The 16,255-nt window shown below is 47.3% G+C and overlaps 1 protein-coding gene across 4 annotated transcripts in view; it reads left to right on the top strand.

Annotated features, from left to right (window-relative positions):
- The window catches only part of DAAM2 (dishevelled associated activator of morphogenesis 2), a 221,729-nt gene that overhangs the window by 178,733 nt on the left and 26,741 nt on the right, over positions 1-16,255 (top strand). For all 4 annotated transcript variants that reach the window (XR_014471555.1, XM_083175405.1, XM_083175406.1 and 1 more), the window contains 5 exons: positions 9,244-9,328; positions 12,084-12,190; positions 12,953-13,041; positions 15,054-15,222; positions 15,499-15,606. Coding sequence is in view for 3 of the 4 variants with exons in the window: in XM_083175405.1 (XP_083031531.1) it covers positions 9,244-9,328; positions 12,084-12,190; positions 12,953-13,041; positions 15,054-15,222; positions 15,499-15,606 (558 nt within the window). In the remaining variant the exon portion in view is untranslated. The remainder of the gene's footprint in view (positions 1-9,243; positions 9,329-12,083; positions 12,191-12,952; positions 13,042-15,053; positions 15,223-15,498; positions 15,607-16,255) is intronic.

Raw genomic sequence — 16,255 nt, 5'->3', positions numbered from 1 at the left:
CAGCCGTGAGAACTGATCCATTAATACTGGCACAGACGTGAGAACTGATCCACTAATACAGGCACAGCCGTGAGAACTGATCCATTAATACTGGCACAGACGTGAGAACTGATCCATTAATACTGGCACAGCCGTGAGAACTGATCCATTAATACTGGCACAGCCGTGAGAACTGATCCATTAATACTGGCACAGCCGTGAGAACTGATCCACTAATACTGGCACAGCCGTGAGAACTGATCCACTAATACTGGCACAGACGTGAGAACTGATCCATTAATACTGGCACAGCCGTGAGAACTGATCCATTAATACTGGCACAGCCGTGAGAACTGATCCATTAATACTGGCACAGACGTGAGAACTGATCCACTAATACTGGCACAGCCGTGAGAACTGATCCATTAATACTGGCACAGCCGTGAGAACTGATCCATTAATACTGGCACAGCCGTGAGAACTGATCCATTAATACTGGCACAGCCGTGAGAACTGATCCATTAATACTGGCACAGCCGTGAGAACTGATCCATTAATACTGGCACAGACGTGAGAACTGATCCATTCATACTGGCACAGACGTGAGAACTGATCCACTAATACTGGCACAGCCCTGAAAACTGATCCACTAATACTGGCACAGCCGTGAGAACTGATCCATTAATACTGGCACAGCCGTGAGAACTGATCCATTAATACTGGCACAGCCGTGAGAACTGATCCATTAATACTGGCACAGCCGTGAGAACTGATCCATTAATACTGGCACAGCCGTGAGAACTGATCCACTAATACTGGCACAGCCGTGAGAACTGATCCACTAATACTGGCACAGCCGTGAGAACTGATCCATTAATACTGGCACAGCCGTGACAACTGATCCACTAATACTGGCACAGACGTGAGAACTGATCCATTAATACTGGCACAGCCGTGAGAACTGATCCATTAATACTGGCACAGACGTGAGAACTGATCCACTAATACTGGCACAGCCCTGAGAACTGATCCACTAATACTGGCACAGACATGAGAACTGATCCACTAATACTGGCACAGATGTGAGCACTGATCCATTAATACTGGCACAGACGTGAGAACTGATCCACTAATACTGGCACAGATGTGAGCACTGATCCATTAATACTGGCACAGCCGTGAGAACTGATCCACTAATACTGGCACAGCCGTGAGAACTGATCCACTAATACTGGCACAGACGTGAGAACTGATCCACTAATACTGGCACAGACGTGAGAACTGATCCACTAATACTGGCACAGACGTGAGAACTGATCCATTAATACTGACACAGCCGTGAGAACTGATCCATTAATACTGGCACAGCCGTGAGAACTGATCCATTAATACTGGCACAGCCGTGAGAACTGATCCACTAATGCTGGCACAGACGTGAGAACTGATCCATTAATACTGGCACAGCCGTGAGAACTGATCCATTAATACTGGCACAGACGTGAGAACTGATCCATTAATACTGGCACAGACGTGAGAACTGATCCATTAATACTGGCACAGACGTGAGAACTGATCCATTAATACTGGCACAGACGTGAGAACTGATCCACTAATACTGGCACAGCCCTGAGAACTGATCCACTAATACTGGCACAGCCCTGAGAACTGATCCACTAATACTGGCACAGCCGTGAGAACTGATCCATTAATACTGGCACAGACGTGAGAACTGATCCATTAATACTGGCACAGACGTGAGAACTGATCCATTAATACTGGCACAGACGTGAGAACTGATCCACTAATACTGGCACAGACGTGAGAACTGATCCACTAATACTGGCACAGACGTGAGAACTGATCCACTAATACTGGCACAGCCGTGAGAACTGATCCATTAATACTGACACAGCCGTGAGAACTGATCCACTAATACTGGCACAGACGTGAGAACTGATCCACTAATACTGGCACAGACGTGAGAACTGATCCATTAATACTGGCACAGCCGTAAGAACTGATCCATTAATACTGGCACAGCCGTGAGAACTGATCCATTAATACTGGCACAGACGTGAGAACTGATCCACTAATACTGGCACAGCCGTGAGAACTGATCCACTAATACTGGCACAGACGTGAGAACTGATCCATTAATACTGGCACAGCCGTGAGAACTGATCCATTAATACTGGCACAGCCGTGAGAACTGATCCATTAATACTGGCACAGACGTGAGAACTGATCCACTAATACTGGCACAGCCGTGAGAACTGATCCATTAATACTGGCACAGCCGTGAGAACTGATCCATTAATACTGGCACAGCCGTGAGAACTGATCCATTAATACTGGCCCAGACGTGAGAACTGATCCATTAATACTGGCACAGACGTGAGAACTGATCCATTAATACTGGCACAGACGTGAGAACTGATCCATTAATACTGGCACAGCCGTGAGAACTGATCCACTAATACAGGCACAGCCGTGAGAACTGATCCATTAATACTGGCACAGCCGTGAGAACTGATCCATTAATACTGGCACAGACGTGAGAACTGATCCACTAATACAGGCACAGCCGTGAGAACTGATCCATTAATACTGGCACAGACGTGAGAACTGATCCACTAATACTGGCACAGCCCTGAGAACTGATCCACTAATACTGGCACAGCCGTGAGAACTGATCCACTAATACTGGCACAGCCGTGAGAACTGATTCACTAATACTGGCACAGCCGTGAGAACTGATCCATTAATACTGGCACAGCCGTGAGAACTGATCCATTAATACTGGCACAGCCGTGAGAACTGATCCACTAATACTGGCACAGCCGTGAGAACTGATCCACTAATACTGGCACAGCCGTGAGAACTGATCCACGAATACAGGCACAGCCGCGAGAACTGATCCACTAAAACTGGCACAGCCGTGAGAACTGATCCACTAATACAGGCACAGACGTGAGAACTGATCCACTAATACTGGCACAGACGTGAGAACTGATCCACTAATACTGGCACAGGCGTGAGAACTGATCCACTAATACTGGCAGAGCCGTGAGAACTGATCCACGAATACAGGCACAGCCGCGAGAACTGATCCACTAAAACTGGCACAGCCGCGAGAACTGATCCATTAATACTGGCACAGCCGTGAGAACTGATCCACTAATACTGGCACAGCCGTGAGAACTGATCCACGAATACTGGCACAGCCGTGAAAACTGATCCATTAATACTGGCACAGCCGTGAGAACTGATCCATTAATACTGGCACAGCCGTGAGAACTGATCCATTAATACTGGCCCAGACGTGAGAACTGATCCATTAATACTGGCACAGACGTGAGAACTGATCCATTAATACTGGCACAGACGTGAGAACTGATCCATTAATACTGGCACAGCCGTGAGAACTGATCCACTAATACAGGCACAGCCGTGAGAACTGATCCATTAATACTGGCACAGCCGTGAGAACTGATCCATTAATACTGGCACAGACGTGAGAACTGATCCACTAATACAGGCACAGCCGTGAGAACTGATCCATTAATACTGGCACAGACGTGAGAACTGATCCATTAATACTGGCACAGCCGTGAGAACTGATCCATTAATACTGGCACAGCCGTGAGAACTGATCCATTAATACTGGCACAGCCGTGAGAACTGATCCACTAATACTGGCACAGCCGTGAGAACTGATCCACTAATACTGGCACAGACGTGAGAACTGATCCATTAATACTGGCACAGCCGTGAGAACTGATCCATTAATACTGGCACAGCCGTGAGAACTGATCCATTAATACTGGCACAGACGTGAGAACTGATCCACTAATACTGGCACAGCCGTGAGAACTGATCCATTAATACTGGCACAGCCGTGAGAACTGATCCATTAATACTGGCACAGCCGTGAGAACTGATCCATTAATACTGGCACAGCCGTGAGAACTGATCCATTAATACTGGCACAGCCGTGAGAACTGATCCATTAATACTGGCACAGACGTGAGAACTGATCCATTCATACTGGCACAGACGTGAGAACTGATCCACTAATACTGGCACAGCCCTGAAAACTGATCCACTAATACTGGCACAGCCGTGAGAACTGATCCATTAATACTGGCACAGCCGTGAGAACTGATCCATTAATACTGGCACAGCCGTGAGAACTGATCCATTAATACTGGCACAGCCGTGAGAACTGATCCATTAATACTGGCACAGCCGTGAGAACTGATCCACTAATACTGGCACAGCCGTGAGAACTGATCCACTAATACTGGCACAGCCGTGAGAACTGATCCATTAATACTGGCACAGCTGTGACAACTGATCCACTAATACTGGCACAGACGTGAGAACTGATCCATTAATACTGGCACAGCCGTGAGAACTGATCCATTAATACTGGCACAGACGTGAGAACTGATCCACTAATACTGGCACAGCCCTGAGAACTGATCCACTAATACTGGCACAGACGTGAGAACTGATCCACTAATACTGGCACAGATGTGAGCACTGATCCATTAATACTGGCACAGACGTGAGAACTGATCCACTAATACTGGCACAGATGTGAGCACTGATCCATTAATACTGGCACAGCCGTGAGAACTGATCCACTAATACTGGCACAGCCGTGAGAACTGATCCACTAATACTGGCACAGACGTGAGAACTGATCCACTAATACTGGCACAGACGTGAGAACTGATCCACTAATACTGGCACAGACGTGAGAACTGATCCATTAATACTGACACAGCCGTGAGAACTGATCCATTAATACTGGCACAGCCGTGAGAACTGATCCATTAATACTGGCACAGCCGTGAGAACTGATCCACTAATGCTGGCACAGACGTGAGAACTGATCCATTAATACTGGCACAGCCGTGAGAACTGATCCATTAATACTGGCACAGACGTGAGAACTGATCCATTAATACTGGCACTGACGTGAGAACTGATCCATTAATACTGGCACAGACGTGAGAACTGATCCATTAATACTGGCACAGACGTGAGAACTGATCCACTAATACTGGCACAGCCCTGAGAACTGATCCACTAATACTGGCACAGCCCTGAGAACTGATCCACTAATACTGGCACAGCCGTGAGAACTGATCCATTAATACTGGCACAGACGTGAGAACTGATCCATTAATACTGGCACAGACGTGAGAACTGATCCATTAATACTGGCACAGACGTGAGAACTGATCCACTAATACTGGCACAGACGTGAGAACTGATCCACTAATACTGGCACAGACGTGAGAACTGATCCACTAATACTGGCACAGCCGTGAGAACTGATCCATTAATACTGACACAGCCGTGAGAACTGATCCACTAATACTGGCACAGACGTGAGAACTGATCCACTAATACTGGCACAGACGTGAGAACTGATCCATTAATACTGGCACAGCCGTGAGAACTGATCCATTAATACTGGCACAGCCGTGAGAACTGATCCATTAATACTGGCACAGACGTGAGAACTGATCCACTAATACTGGCACAGCCGTGAGAACTGATCCACTAATACTGGCACAGACGTGAGAACTGATCCATTAATACTGGCACAGCCGTGAGAACTGATCCATTAATACTGGCACAGCCGTGAGAACTGATCCATTAATACTGGCACAGACGTGAGAACTGATCCACTAATACTGGCACAGCCGTGAGAACTGATCCATTAATACTGGCACAGCCGTGAGAACTGATCCATTAATACTGGCACAGCCGTGAGAACTGATCCATTAATACTGGCCCAGACGTGAGAACTGATCCATTAATACTGGCACAGACGTGAGAACTGATCCATTAATACTGGCACAGACGTGAGAACTGATCCATTAATACTGGCACAGCCGTGAGAACTGATCCACTAATACAGGCACAGCCGTGAGAACTGATCCATTAATACTGGCACAGCCGTGAGAACTGATCCATTAATACTGGCACAGACGTGAGAACTGATCCACTAATACAGGCACAGCCGTGAGAACTGATCCATTAATACTGGCACAGACGTGAGAACTGATCCACTAATACTGGCACAGCCCTGAGAACTGATCCACTAATACTGGCACAGCCGTGAGAACTGATCCACTAATACTGGCACAGCCGTGAGAACTGATTCACTAATACTGGCACAGCCGTGAGAACTGATCCATTAATACTGGCACAGCCGTGAGAACTGATCCATTAATACTGGCACAGCCGTGAGAACTGATCCACTAATACTGGCACAGCCGTGAGAACTGATCCACTAATACTGGCACAGCCGTGAGAACTGATCCACGAATACAGGCACAGCCGCGAGAACTGATCCACTAAAACTGGCACAGCCGTGAGAACTGATCCACTAATACAGGCACAGACGTGAGAACTGATCCACTAATACTGGCACAGACGTGAGAACTGATCCACTAATACTGGCACAGGCGTGAGAACTGATCCACTAATACTGGCAGAGCCGTGAGAACTGATCCACGAATACAGGCACAGCCGCGAGAACTGATCCACTAATACTGGCACAGCCGTGAGAACTGATCCATTAATACTGGCACAGCCGTGAGAACTGATCCATTAATACTGGCACAGCCGTGAGAACTGATCCATTAATACTGGCCCAGACGTGAGAACTGATCCATTAATACTGGCACAGACGTGAGAACTGATCCATTAATACTGGCACAGACGTGAGAACTGATCCATTAATACTGGCACAGCCGTGAGAACTGATCCACTAATACAGGCACAGCCGTGAGAACTGATCCATTAATACTGGCACAGCCGTGAGAACTGATCCATTAATACTGGCACAGACGTGAGAACTGATCCACTAATACAGGCACAGCCGTGAGAACTGATCCATTAATACTGGCACAGACGTGAGAACTGATCCACTAATACTGGCACAGCCCTGAGAACTGATCCACTAATACTGGCACAGCCGTGAGAACTGATCCACTAATACTGGCACAGCCGTGAGAACTGATTCACTAATACTGGCACAGCCGTGAGAACTGATCCATTAATACTGGCACAGCCGTGAGAACTGATCCATTAATACTGGCACAGCCGTGAGAACTGATCCACTAATACTGGCACAGCCGTGAGAACTGATCCACTAATACTGGCACAGCCGTGAGAACTGATCCACGAATACAGGCACAGCCGCGAGAACTGATCCACTAAAACTGGCACAGCCGTGAGAACTGATCCACTAATACAGGCACAGACGTGAGAACTGATCCACTAATACTGGCACAGACGTGAGAACTGATCCACTAATACTGGCACAGGCGTGAGAACTGATCCACTAATACTGGCAGAGCCGTGAGAACTGATCCACGAATACAGGCACAGCCGCGAGAACTGATCCACTAAAACTGGCACAGCCGCGAGAACTGATCCATTAATACTGGCACAGCCGTGAGAACTGATCCACTAATACTGGCACAGCCGTGAGAACTGATCCACGAATACTGGCACAGCCGTGAAAACTGATCCATTAATACTGGCACAGCCGTGAGAACTGATCCATTAATACTGGCACAGCCGTGAGAACTGATCCATTAATACTGGCACAGCCGTGAGAACTGATCCATTAATACTGGCACAGCCGTGAGAACTGATCCACTAATACTGGCACAGCCGTGAGAACTGATCCACTAATACTGGCACAGACGTGAGAACTGATCCATTAATACTGGCACAGCAGTGAGAACTGATCCACTAATACTGGCACAGACGTGAGAACTGATCCATTAATACTGGCAGAGCCGTGAGAACTGAACTATTAATCTTGGCGTAGACAGCGGAGATACCCGCACCCCCATTTAATGGAATGGTTGGTTCTGCATTACTCACCTGTTACTGTTACCGCTGGCTGCTACTACTGCACCAGGACACAACCACGTAACAATAACAGAAAACACTTATATTGAGTACTTACAATTAGTATCTTAATGATCAATATATGACAACTCAGCAGCATCGTAAATCACCCTGATACAGGAAGACTCAGGATACACATTTTTCACTTTGTATGGGCACACCCCAGTAACCACTGCAGTTTGCGCCTGCACCCCATAAGCCGACACCCGTAGTCAATTAGCCGACGCCTATTACGACAGTGTTGTACCAGTGCAGTATATAGGCCTTTCTAGGGCCAAGTGATTCTGATCTGTCTTCAAATTCTAGGTTCCTCTATGTGTTACAAATTGACCCTAAATAATGATAATCGCCCTTTGGTCTCGGCTGATCTGCTTGGTACAAAATCCCGCCGTCGTCTCAAAGTCACGTATTCGTCCACGGAATCGTTTTACCTCTAAATCAGGAATAAAACCTGGAATGTGAAATATCAGAAAATGCTAAATCCCATTAAATCACCTCATCCTACGCTGTATATTTATGGGATTAGGGGAAATCTCACAAGTAACAGTCTCTCCCCCTGCCCCGCCGAGTGCGCCATCCTGGTCAGAAGGACTACGCAGGAATCCGCGTTTGTTTACAGACCGAGCGGTCCCACAGCTGATCTCGCAGCTGCCGGCTATCGCAGGACCTTAGAACTGGACATACTTCAGTGTCAGGAGTATCTGATGCAATTTCCCAAAGCCCTCTCGGAGTTTATGTTGGCTTAGGCCGGAGAACACGACTCCTGCTTGATACTAAATATGCTCTTTTCTCCCCTTTGAACGCTGTTATGGAATCCACAAATAAGCCCAGAACGTGGTTAATCAGCAAAGCATTACTGTATATTTTTTATATTTAATCACTTATCAACGCGTATGTCTTGTATAATCGCCGCATTCCTCTTTTGGGGGCGTTCTCCCGTAAGATGAAAAGTTGCGAGATACAAGTTCCGTTATATTACAGAACATTGTGAAACTTTTCCTAAACAATCCAGTGTCTTTGATCCATTGAATCCATTGCCTTTGACTGATTGGCCTGTGGGCCAATCAGAATACGGGGGCGGTGCTTCACAGGTGTCCTGAGCAGAGCTACGCTCCGTGTCCCAGGAAAAAAACAAAACTATTGATTTAAGCTTGACATCGATGGTGGGAAACCAATCGGGTTCTCCCCCATCGATGTCAAAACTATTCGACATTGGCCATAAACCATCGATGTTTTCTAAACATCGATTGTCGATGGCCATCCCTATCATAAACCGCTGCGCAGTATCAGATGATCACCCTGTCTATCCTCTTCTAGACTCAAGTTGTCCAATGAAGAAATCAGAAAAGCCATTCTGGAAATGGACGAACAAGAGGACCTACCGAAAGACATGCTGGAACAGGTATGATATGTGGTACAAGGATCTCATAACCGAGTATGGTCCAGATGCACTAAGCTTCAAAAGTGATAAATGGAGAGTGCGCCAATCAGCTCCTTCCTGACATGTCACAGGCTGTGTTTGAAAAATGTCAGGCTGCAGCTGATTGGCTGGTGGTTTATCACTCTCCATTTTATCTCTTTTGAAGCTTAGTGCATCTGGCCCCGTGTGCGGCATAAAGTATATCACACAGTATATACCTCCATTGTCTATCCAGGTTCATTCTAATTATACACAGTTGCCTTGCCTGTCATTAGAACTGACCAGCCAGCCCCCATGGCACTGGAGATCCCTCTGCCCAGGGTGACCATCCGTACCCTAGGTACGCAGAACGTGCGGCTTCACCAGTACGTACACACCGGAGAAGACGTCAGGGTAATTGGTGGACATTGCAGTTAGTAATAAGTGAAACATTTGACTAAACAGCCTATAGACATAGTCATCAATATCTTATTCCGGGGCCGTTGGACATCTTCATATCAGAATAGCGAGATTTATTCCCGGGAAGGGTCAGAGGCTCGGGGGGAGGGGAGGAGGGGGAGGGGGGGGGGGGGGATGACGACACATTGGTGGCGTTGTCTCCTACATTCTGCACTAATTATAACGTGGGGAGACGCTGACGGCTGTATGAAAGAATGATGTTTGCGTAATGAAGACACTGGGTATATTTAATGTAAGTAGCTGGTACAATAGAAGAGGCCATTCATTTATATACATATCTCCCCAACCATGGATGTGAGATGGTCTCTGTCTGGCCTTTCTATAACTATCCCATTATATGCTCCATGCTGCCGGCTACAGCCGTTTGTGGTTCTCCCAGGTCAGAGGGCACGGGCTGACGGCAGAGGGCAGAGGGATTTAGTGAAGACTCTGTGTAATTAGGAGATGGGGTAGCGGTTCCCTGCGGCACGGTCTGATACATTGTATCTATGCTTAATGTCTTGTCTGTGCCAGTCACAAGAATATCTGTTGTCAGAGTAATGAGCGAATTGCAGCGCAGTCTGGGGAGGAACGTTACCCGCCGTACACCCTCTGTAACAGTGCGCTGTGTATTCTGGGGGTGATTCAGCGTGGATCGCAAATTCAAACTCCTTCTTTAATCGACAAAACCGTGTGCACTGCAGGTGGGGCAGATGTAACAGGTGCAGGGAGTTAGATTTGGGTGGGGTGTGTCCAAACTGATATCTATATTGCAGTGTAAGAAATAAAGCAGCCAGTATTTACTCTGCACAGAAACAATACAACTCAGCCAAATCTATCTCTCTCTGCACATGTTACATCTGCCCCCTGCAGTGCAGCATGGTTTTGTCCATTTGAGAAGGAGCCGGGTGCGCACTTCAGACTGTGGGGGTGATTCAGACTGTGGGGGTGATTCAGACTGTGGGGGTGATTCAGTCTACACTGACTTTTATTTGCAAACGGGAAAAAAAAGAATTCGATGATCGGCGAAAAATGTTTTTTCCCCCCGTGTGGTCGCATGCGAGGGGATGTGTAAGCGTAGACATCCCCTCGCATGCGAATGCGGGGATTTGCGGCGCAAAGGGGGGTGTCCGGTCGGACGACGGGATGCGTTTACCTGTTCGGTAGGCTGCGAACATGCGCAGCCTAGCTATCAGGCCTGAATTAGGCCCTGTGTAACAGTGTTATGTAGTAGGATGAATAACAGACCACGTCCTACAAGCCGCGCTCTTCATCCATAAATCATAGTAACCTGTGTTCAAATAGGGCTATCCTTAAACCCTGCTAGTGCGCCTTGAGGGCCGAGGTTGGGAAACACTGATCTAAAAAAAACTTAGAGGGATATTTAATCTCCCGCCGCCATTCCCGACGGGGAAAATGGCGGCGGGGCCCTATTCAATGCTGTCTTCCCCGACAGCATTGAACAGGGGATCTTGGAAGAACGTGCCCAACTTCACAAGCAGTCGGGCACGTTGTGCCGAGAACGGCTGGGAATTGTCGAGCTCCTGGCAGCAGCTTGATAAATTTCCATCCGCTTCTCGCGGCCACGCCCCCTTCTCGGCACTCGGGTAGGTGGGACATTGAATCCCACCTGCAAAATCACTGTCAAGCCAGACAAGAACGGGACAGGTTCACGGCTGTTGGGCCAGCCCGACAGTCGTGACCCTACATTGACTACCCCCCTTAAGCTAAAAGTGTATTCTGATGCAGGTATTCCTTCCTGACCCCATACTTCCCATCAGAAAACTCCCATCCTACAGTTATAGGGGATTACTATTTTCAGAAGCCCCGCATGTCCTGATCCTCTGCAATACCATCGTCTGTGTCTGCTAATACCAGGTCCTGTGGGAGAATTTCTTGCTGTATCGCTGCTCGTACAGTGGAGAACTGTACTCACCGCTGCATTTCATTACATATAGTGTTCATTCAAGCACCCGCTAACTTTGAAAACCCATGCAAATCCTCTTCCCTACCTGGGGTGTCGCTGTGTGCTGTGGTGTTTCTAGCACAGGTCTTTTTTGCATATCAGTGCTGATATACAGACCACACTGTGCTAGAAGCACTACAGCAGACAGCGACACCCCAGGCAGGGAAGAGGAACTGCATGGGTTTTCAAAGTTAGCGGGTGCTAGAATGAACACTACCATATATGTATTGCAGATGACTGTCCTGTAGTTCTGAGATCATTTCATCCAGCGTTGTACAGGGCTACAGAATGTGCAAACCCTACAACCGCTCATTTCTTTTTTGTGTGTCCCAGCTCTTGAAGTTCGTGCCTGAAAAGAGTGATATTGACCTGCTGGAAGAACACAAGCACGAGATTGACCGAATGGCGCGGGCCGACCGCTTCCTGTATGAGATGAGCAGGTACGCCGTCGCACGGCCTGAATCAAAGGCGCATTTGAGAAAAAAATTGCTCAATTACGTGGACATTGCACAGGGAAATCATACAATTAGGAAACAGGCCCATAGTCTTACTATAGGAATGGTTTATAATGTTGTGGCCGAGCTCGCCGTGTTTTGTGGAGCAGGCATACAGGAGTAATCTGGGGTAGTAATATCCAGGTTTCAAACCCATTACATTCCATATTGCAGTTAGACACATTACTCACTCTCTGTCATTGCACAAAATGTTAAGTGCTTTATATAAACAGTGTAAAGTGAAATGCGGCTGCAGGCTTTGTTCTTTAAGAATAATTATTTTATAATTACACTGATGCAACAGATAAAGTTAATCTTTACGTGACTAACAAAGGGCCTCATTCATAAGGCTCCAAATAACCAAGGCACAGAACTGAGTCCTATGTTGTGGCCGAGATTGCGGTGTTTTGTGGAGCAGTAGTACAGGAGTTATCCCCGATAGTAATATCCAGGTTTCAAACTCACTACATTACATATTGCAGTTAGACACATTACTCACTCTCTGTCGTTGTGCAAAATGTCAACTGTGGTGATTATTATTATTATTGTTAAATATTATTATCCTTTATTTATATGATGCCCCTAGGGATCCATAGCGCCCAATTATATGAGTACATAAGCAAAACAGGAAACAGGTATTCTGTATAAACTTGGCTGGATCCTTCCTATACATCCTGCCCATACTAATGTCTCTCTCCTTGTCTCCAGAATCGACCATTACCAGCAGCGGCTGCAGGCTTTGTTCTTTAAGAAGAAGCTTCCGGAGAGATTAGCGGAGTCGAAACCCAAGGTGGAAGGTAACGGAGAATGAAACAATGCGAGTTTTTGGGGACAGTCCATATATTCAGTGGGCAGAAAGGATGAGAACCATTAAAGCGTTTAGTCTCAAAGTGTAATAGTGGTGGTTAGATACTAGCCCCGCACTTATGGAGTATGAGGTGGTTGGTGGGAGGGGCTGGCTCAGCGGTTAAGAGCATTACGCATTCAACTGAAGTACAAGTTGTAAACAACTATTATCGCAATGATTTTATGTCGGGGGCACATTGCCCCCGAACTTGGGGGTTATTCAGACCTGATCGCTGCTCTCAGCCATAGTGAAATCCAGCCCAGTCTAATCTTGCGAATAGCTTAGCACAGGTTGCGAAAATTAGCTGGATCGGCGATTCGCTGCAAATCCAATCACAAGCTGCGTAGCCCAGGACTTACTGTGCGGCTGCGATAGAAACAGGCTGATCAGGGGCGGAGCTGACGTCACACAACTTCCCCTGAAACGCCTGGCCACGCCTGCGTTTTCTCTGACCCTCCCAGAAAACGGAAGGTTACCACCCACAAACGCCGACTTCCTGTCAATCAACATGCCCACAGCCAGCGATAAAAAGTTGCAGCATTTTACCGCAGGACAGCCTCGCACATGTGTACTGCGGTCCTTACGCATGTGCAGTCTATCCATCCTGCGAAATTACACCCGTATTAGCAGGTCTGAATAATCCCCTCACTGCAAATTTTTTATCCCAGTTTCATTTGTAAGCATCAAGCATTCAGTAGATAGCTAGAACATACACCCCCCCCCCCATTTCCTTTCAGTACGCTGTCAGTTCAAGCCCCTTGTACTGTGTGGACGTATCTCCGAGCTCTTACTACTGCCCAGATGCCTTTGTAATCAGAGATCACTGTCCGGCCAGCAGCTGCTCCGTCACATTGGGAGCGGACTTCTCACAATATGCATTTATCATCTAGAAATATTTTGGACGATAATTTGCAAGTGAAAATGATATTGTCGCACACATGTGATGTTCTGTTCTCTCCGGTAGCCGGGACTTGATACGAACCTGTCTTAGCATAGAGCTGGAACCAGTGTGACCGCGCCCATGACACGCCACTATCCGCCCAGACGCTGTGCCAGTTACCACTCCGAAACACCCACTGAAACGGCATGGATCTGTGCGCAGTTTTGATTGGCTAATTTATGCTGTACCATCAGGCACTCAGTCTGAAAACGGGAAGCGGTCATTTGGTCTACAGCATGATGGTCAACAGTCATTGGGTCGACACATTTAAATCGACATGGGAAAAGGTCGACATGGGAAAAGGTCGACATAGGAAAAGGTCAACGTGGTTCTAGGTCGAAAAGTCGTTAGTTCGACAGGTCATTAGTTCGACAATGTCTAGGTCGACAGTGAAAAGGTCGACATGGGGTTTCTCACTGTTTTTTGAGCCAACATGTGCCGATAGGACGTGCCCTACTAGGACCTGGTGAGAGAATAAAATAGTGTGCCGAGAGCAGCGAGGCACCGTGCCCAATGCATTGCGAGCGATGCGAGGGGTTGCAGTGCACTTGAAACTGTGTCCATGTCGACTGTGTTGACATTCATGTACAAAAAAACTGTGAAAAACCACCTTTTTGACTGTCGACCTAGGCATTGTCGAACTAACAACCTGTCGAACTAATGACCTTTCGACCTAGAACCATGTCGACCTTTTCCAAGGTCGACCTAGACACATGTCGACCTTTTCCCATGTCGGCCTAATGGTGTCGACCTAATGACTGTCGACCATCATGCTGTAGACCAAATGATCCCAACCCTCTGAAAACATCACGTGCTTGTGCCCAATGTCATCCCTGCGCCACCTCGGCATCAGGACCTTTCTCCGCACTGATGAGGGAATAAGTCTGTTGTTGTATGAGGTCCGTCTCCCTCTGTTGTACGTGTAGACTCTCACTCGCCCCTGATTTACCCCAGTGACTGGGATACGGCGGTCACAGGGCTGGGACTTGGGTCATCAGTAACCTGCTTCTTCTGTCTCTCAGCTCTTCTCCTGGCCTGCAAGGAACTGACACGGAGCAAACGGCTAACGCAGCTCCTGGAGGTGGTCCTGGCGTTCGGAAACTACATGAACAAAGGCCAGAGAGGAAATGCGTTTGGATTTAAAGTCGCCAGCTTGAATAAAATTATCGATACTAAGTCCAGTATAGACCGGTAAGAATGTGAGAGCGCCTACAGATATATGATCGCGCCGTACACAATCGCTCACTTCTGCAGTACAGTAATGATGTGGTTACATTATAACGGTGTGATAAATGGGCATCCCCCCCCCCCCCCCCAATCCGTTATCCCGCCACCCCAAGGGTTCTCTGTACTAAGCCTTGGATAGAGATAAAGGGGGGGATTCTTCTTGACTCACAATAAAGCGAGTTCGGCCTTGGTGTTAGACTCCGCATCCGTTCTCCTCACCACGTCCTTGTGTCTCACCAGGAACATCACCCTCTTGCACTACCTAATTATGATACTGGAGAAGACCTACCCCGACATCCTGAACATCCAGAACGAGCTGCAGCACCTCTCGGAGGCAGCGAAAGTCAAGTAAGGGAACTAGAGCTCTGACTGTGAACTGTGACAGCGTCCTGTACGGTGTATCCGGTAATAGAGAAGCATCGCCGTAGCCGAGCCACAGAAATAAAGATCCATTTGTATTAATTCTTTCTGTTTGCTTGTCCTGAACCCGGTGGTTCTGCCAAATCAAATGTTCCTTTATGTGTCTTTTCTTAATTTCCAGTTGTTATATCCCCTCTTGTGATGTCAGCACGGGTCAGATCCTCAGTGCCCGTGCCAGGCCCGTAATACGATTATATGCAAACACACGGGTAGAGCTGGCAGCCTGACTTACAAGAGTGTCCTAAAACAATTGTTATTTGCAACACTATGGCCCTTATTCTGGTTCACTCGCAAAGGCAAATTCCTTCTCAGATGGACAAAACCATGTGCACTGCAGGTGGGGCAGATGTAACATGTGCAGAGAGAATTAGATTTGGTGGAGTTTTGTTTCAAAGTGAAATCTATATTGCAGTTTAAAAATAAAGCAGCCAGTATTTACCCTGCACAGAAACAAAATATCTCACCCAAATCTAACTCTCTCTGCACATGTTACATCTGCCCCACCTGCAGTGCACATGGTTTTGTCCATTAGAGAAGGAATTTACTTTTGCGAGTGAACCAAATTAAGGGCCTATGT

Source organism: Crinia signifera, chromosome 3 (genome assembly GCF_055691185.1).
Source record: "Crinia signifera chromosome 3, ASM5569118v1, whole genome shotgun sequence".
In the NCBI taxonomy this organism is placed as follows: domain Eukaryota; kingdom Metazoa; phylum Chordata; class Amphibia; order Anura; family Myobatrachidae; genus Crinia; species Crinia signifera.
This window is presented reverse-complemented; position numbering and strand designations above follow the sequence as displayed.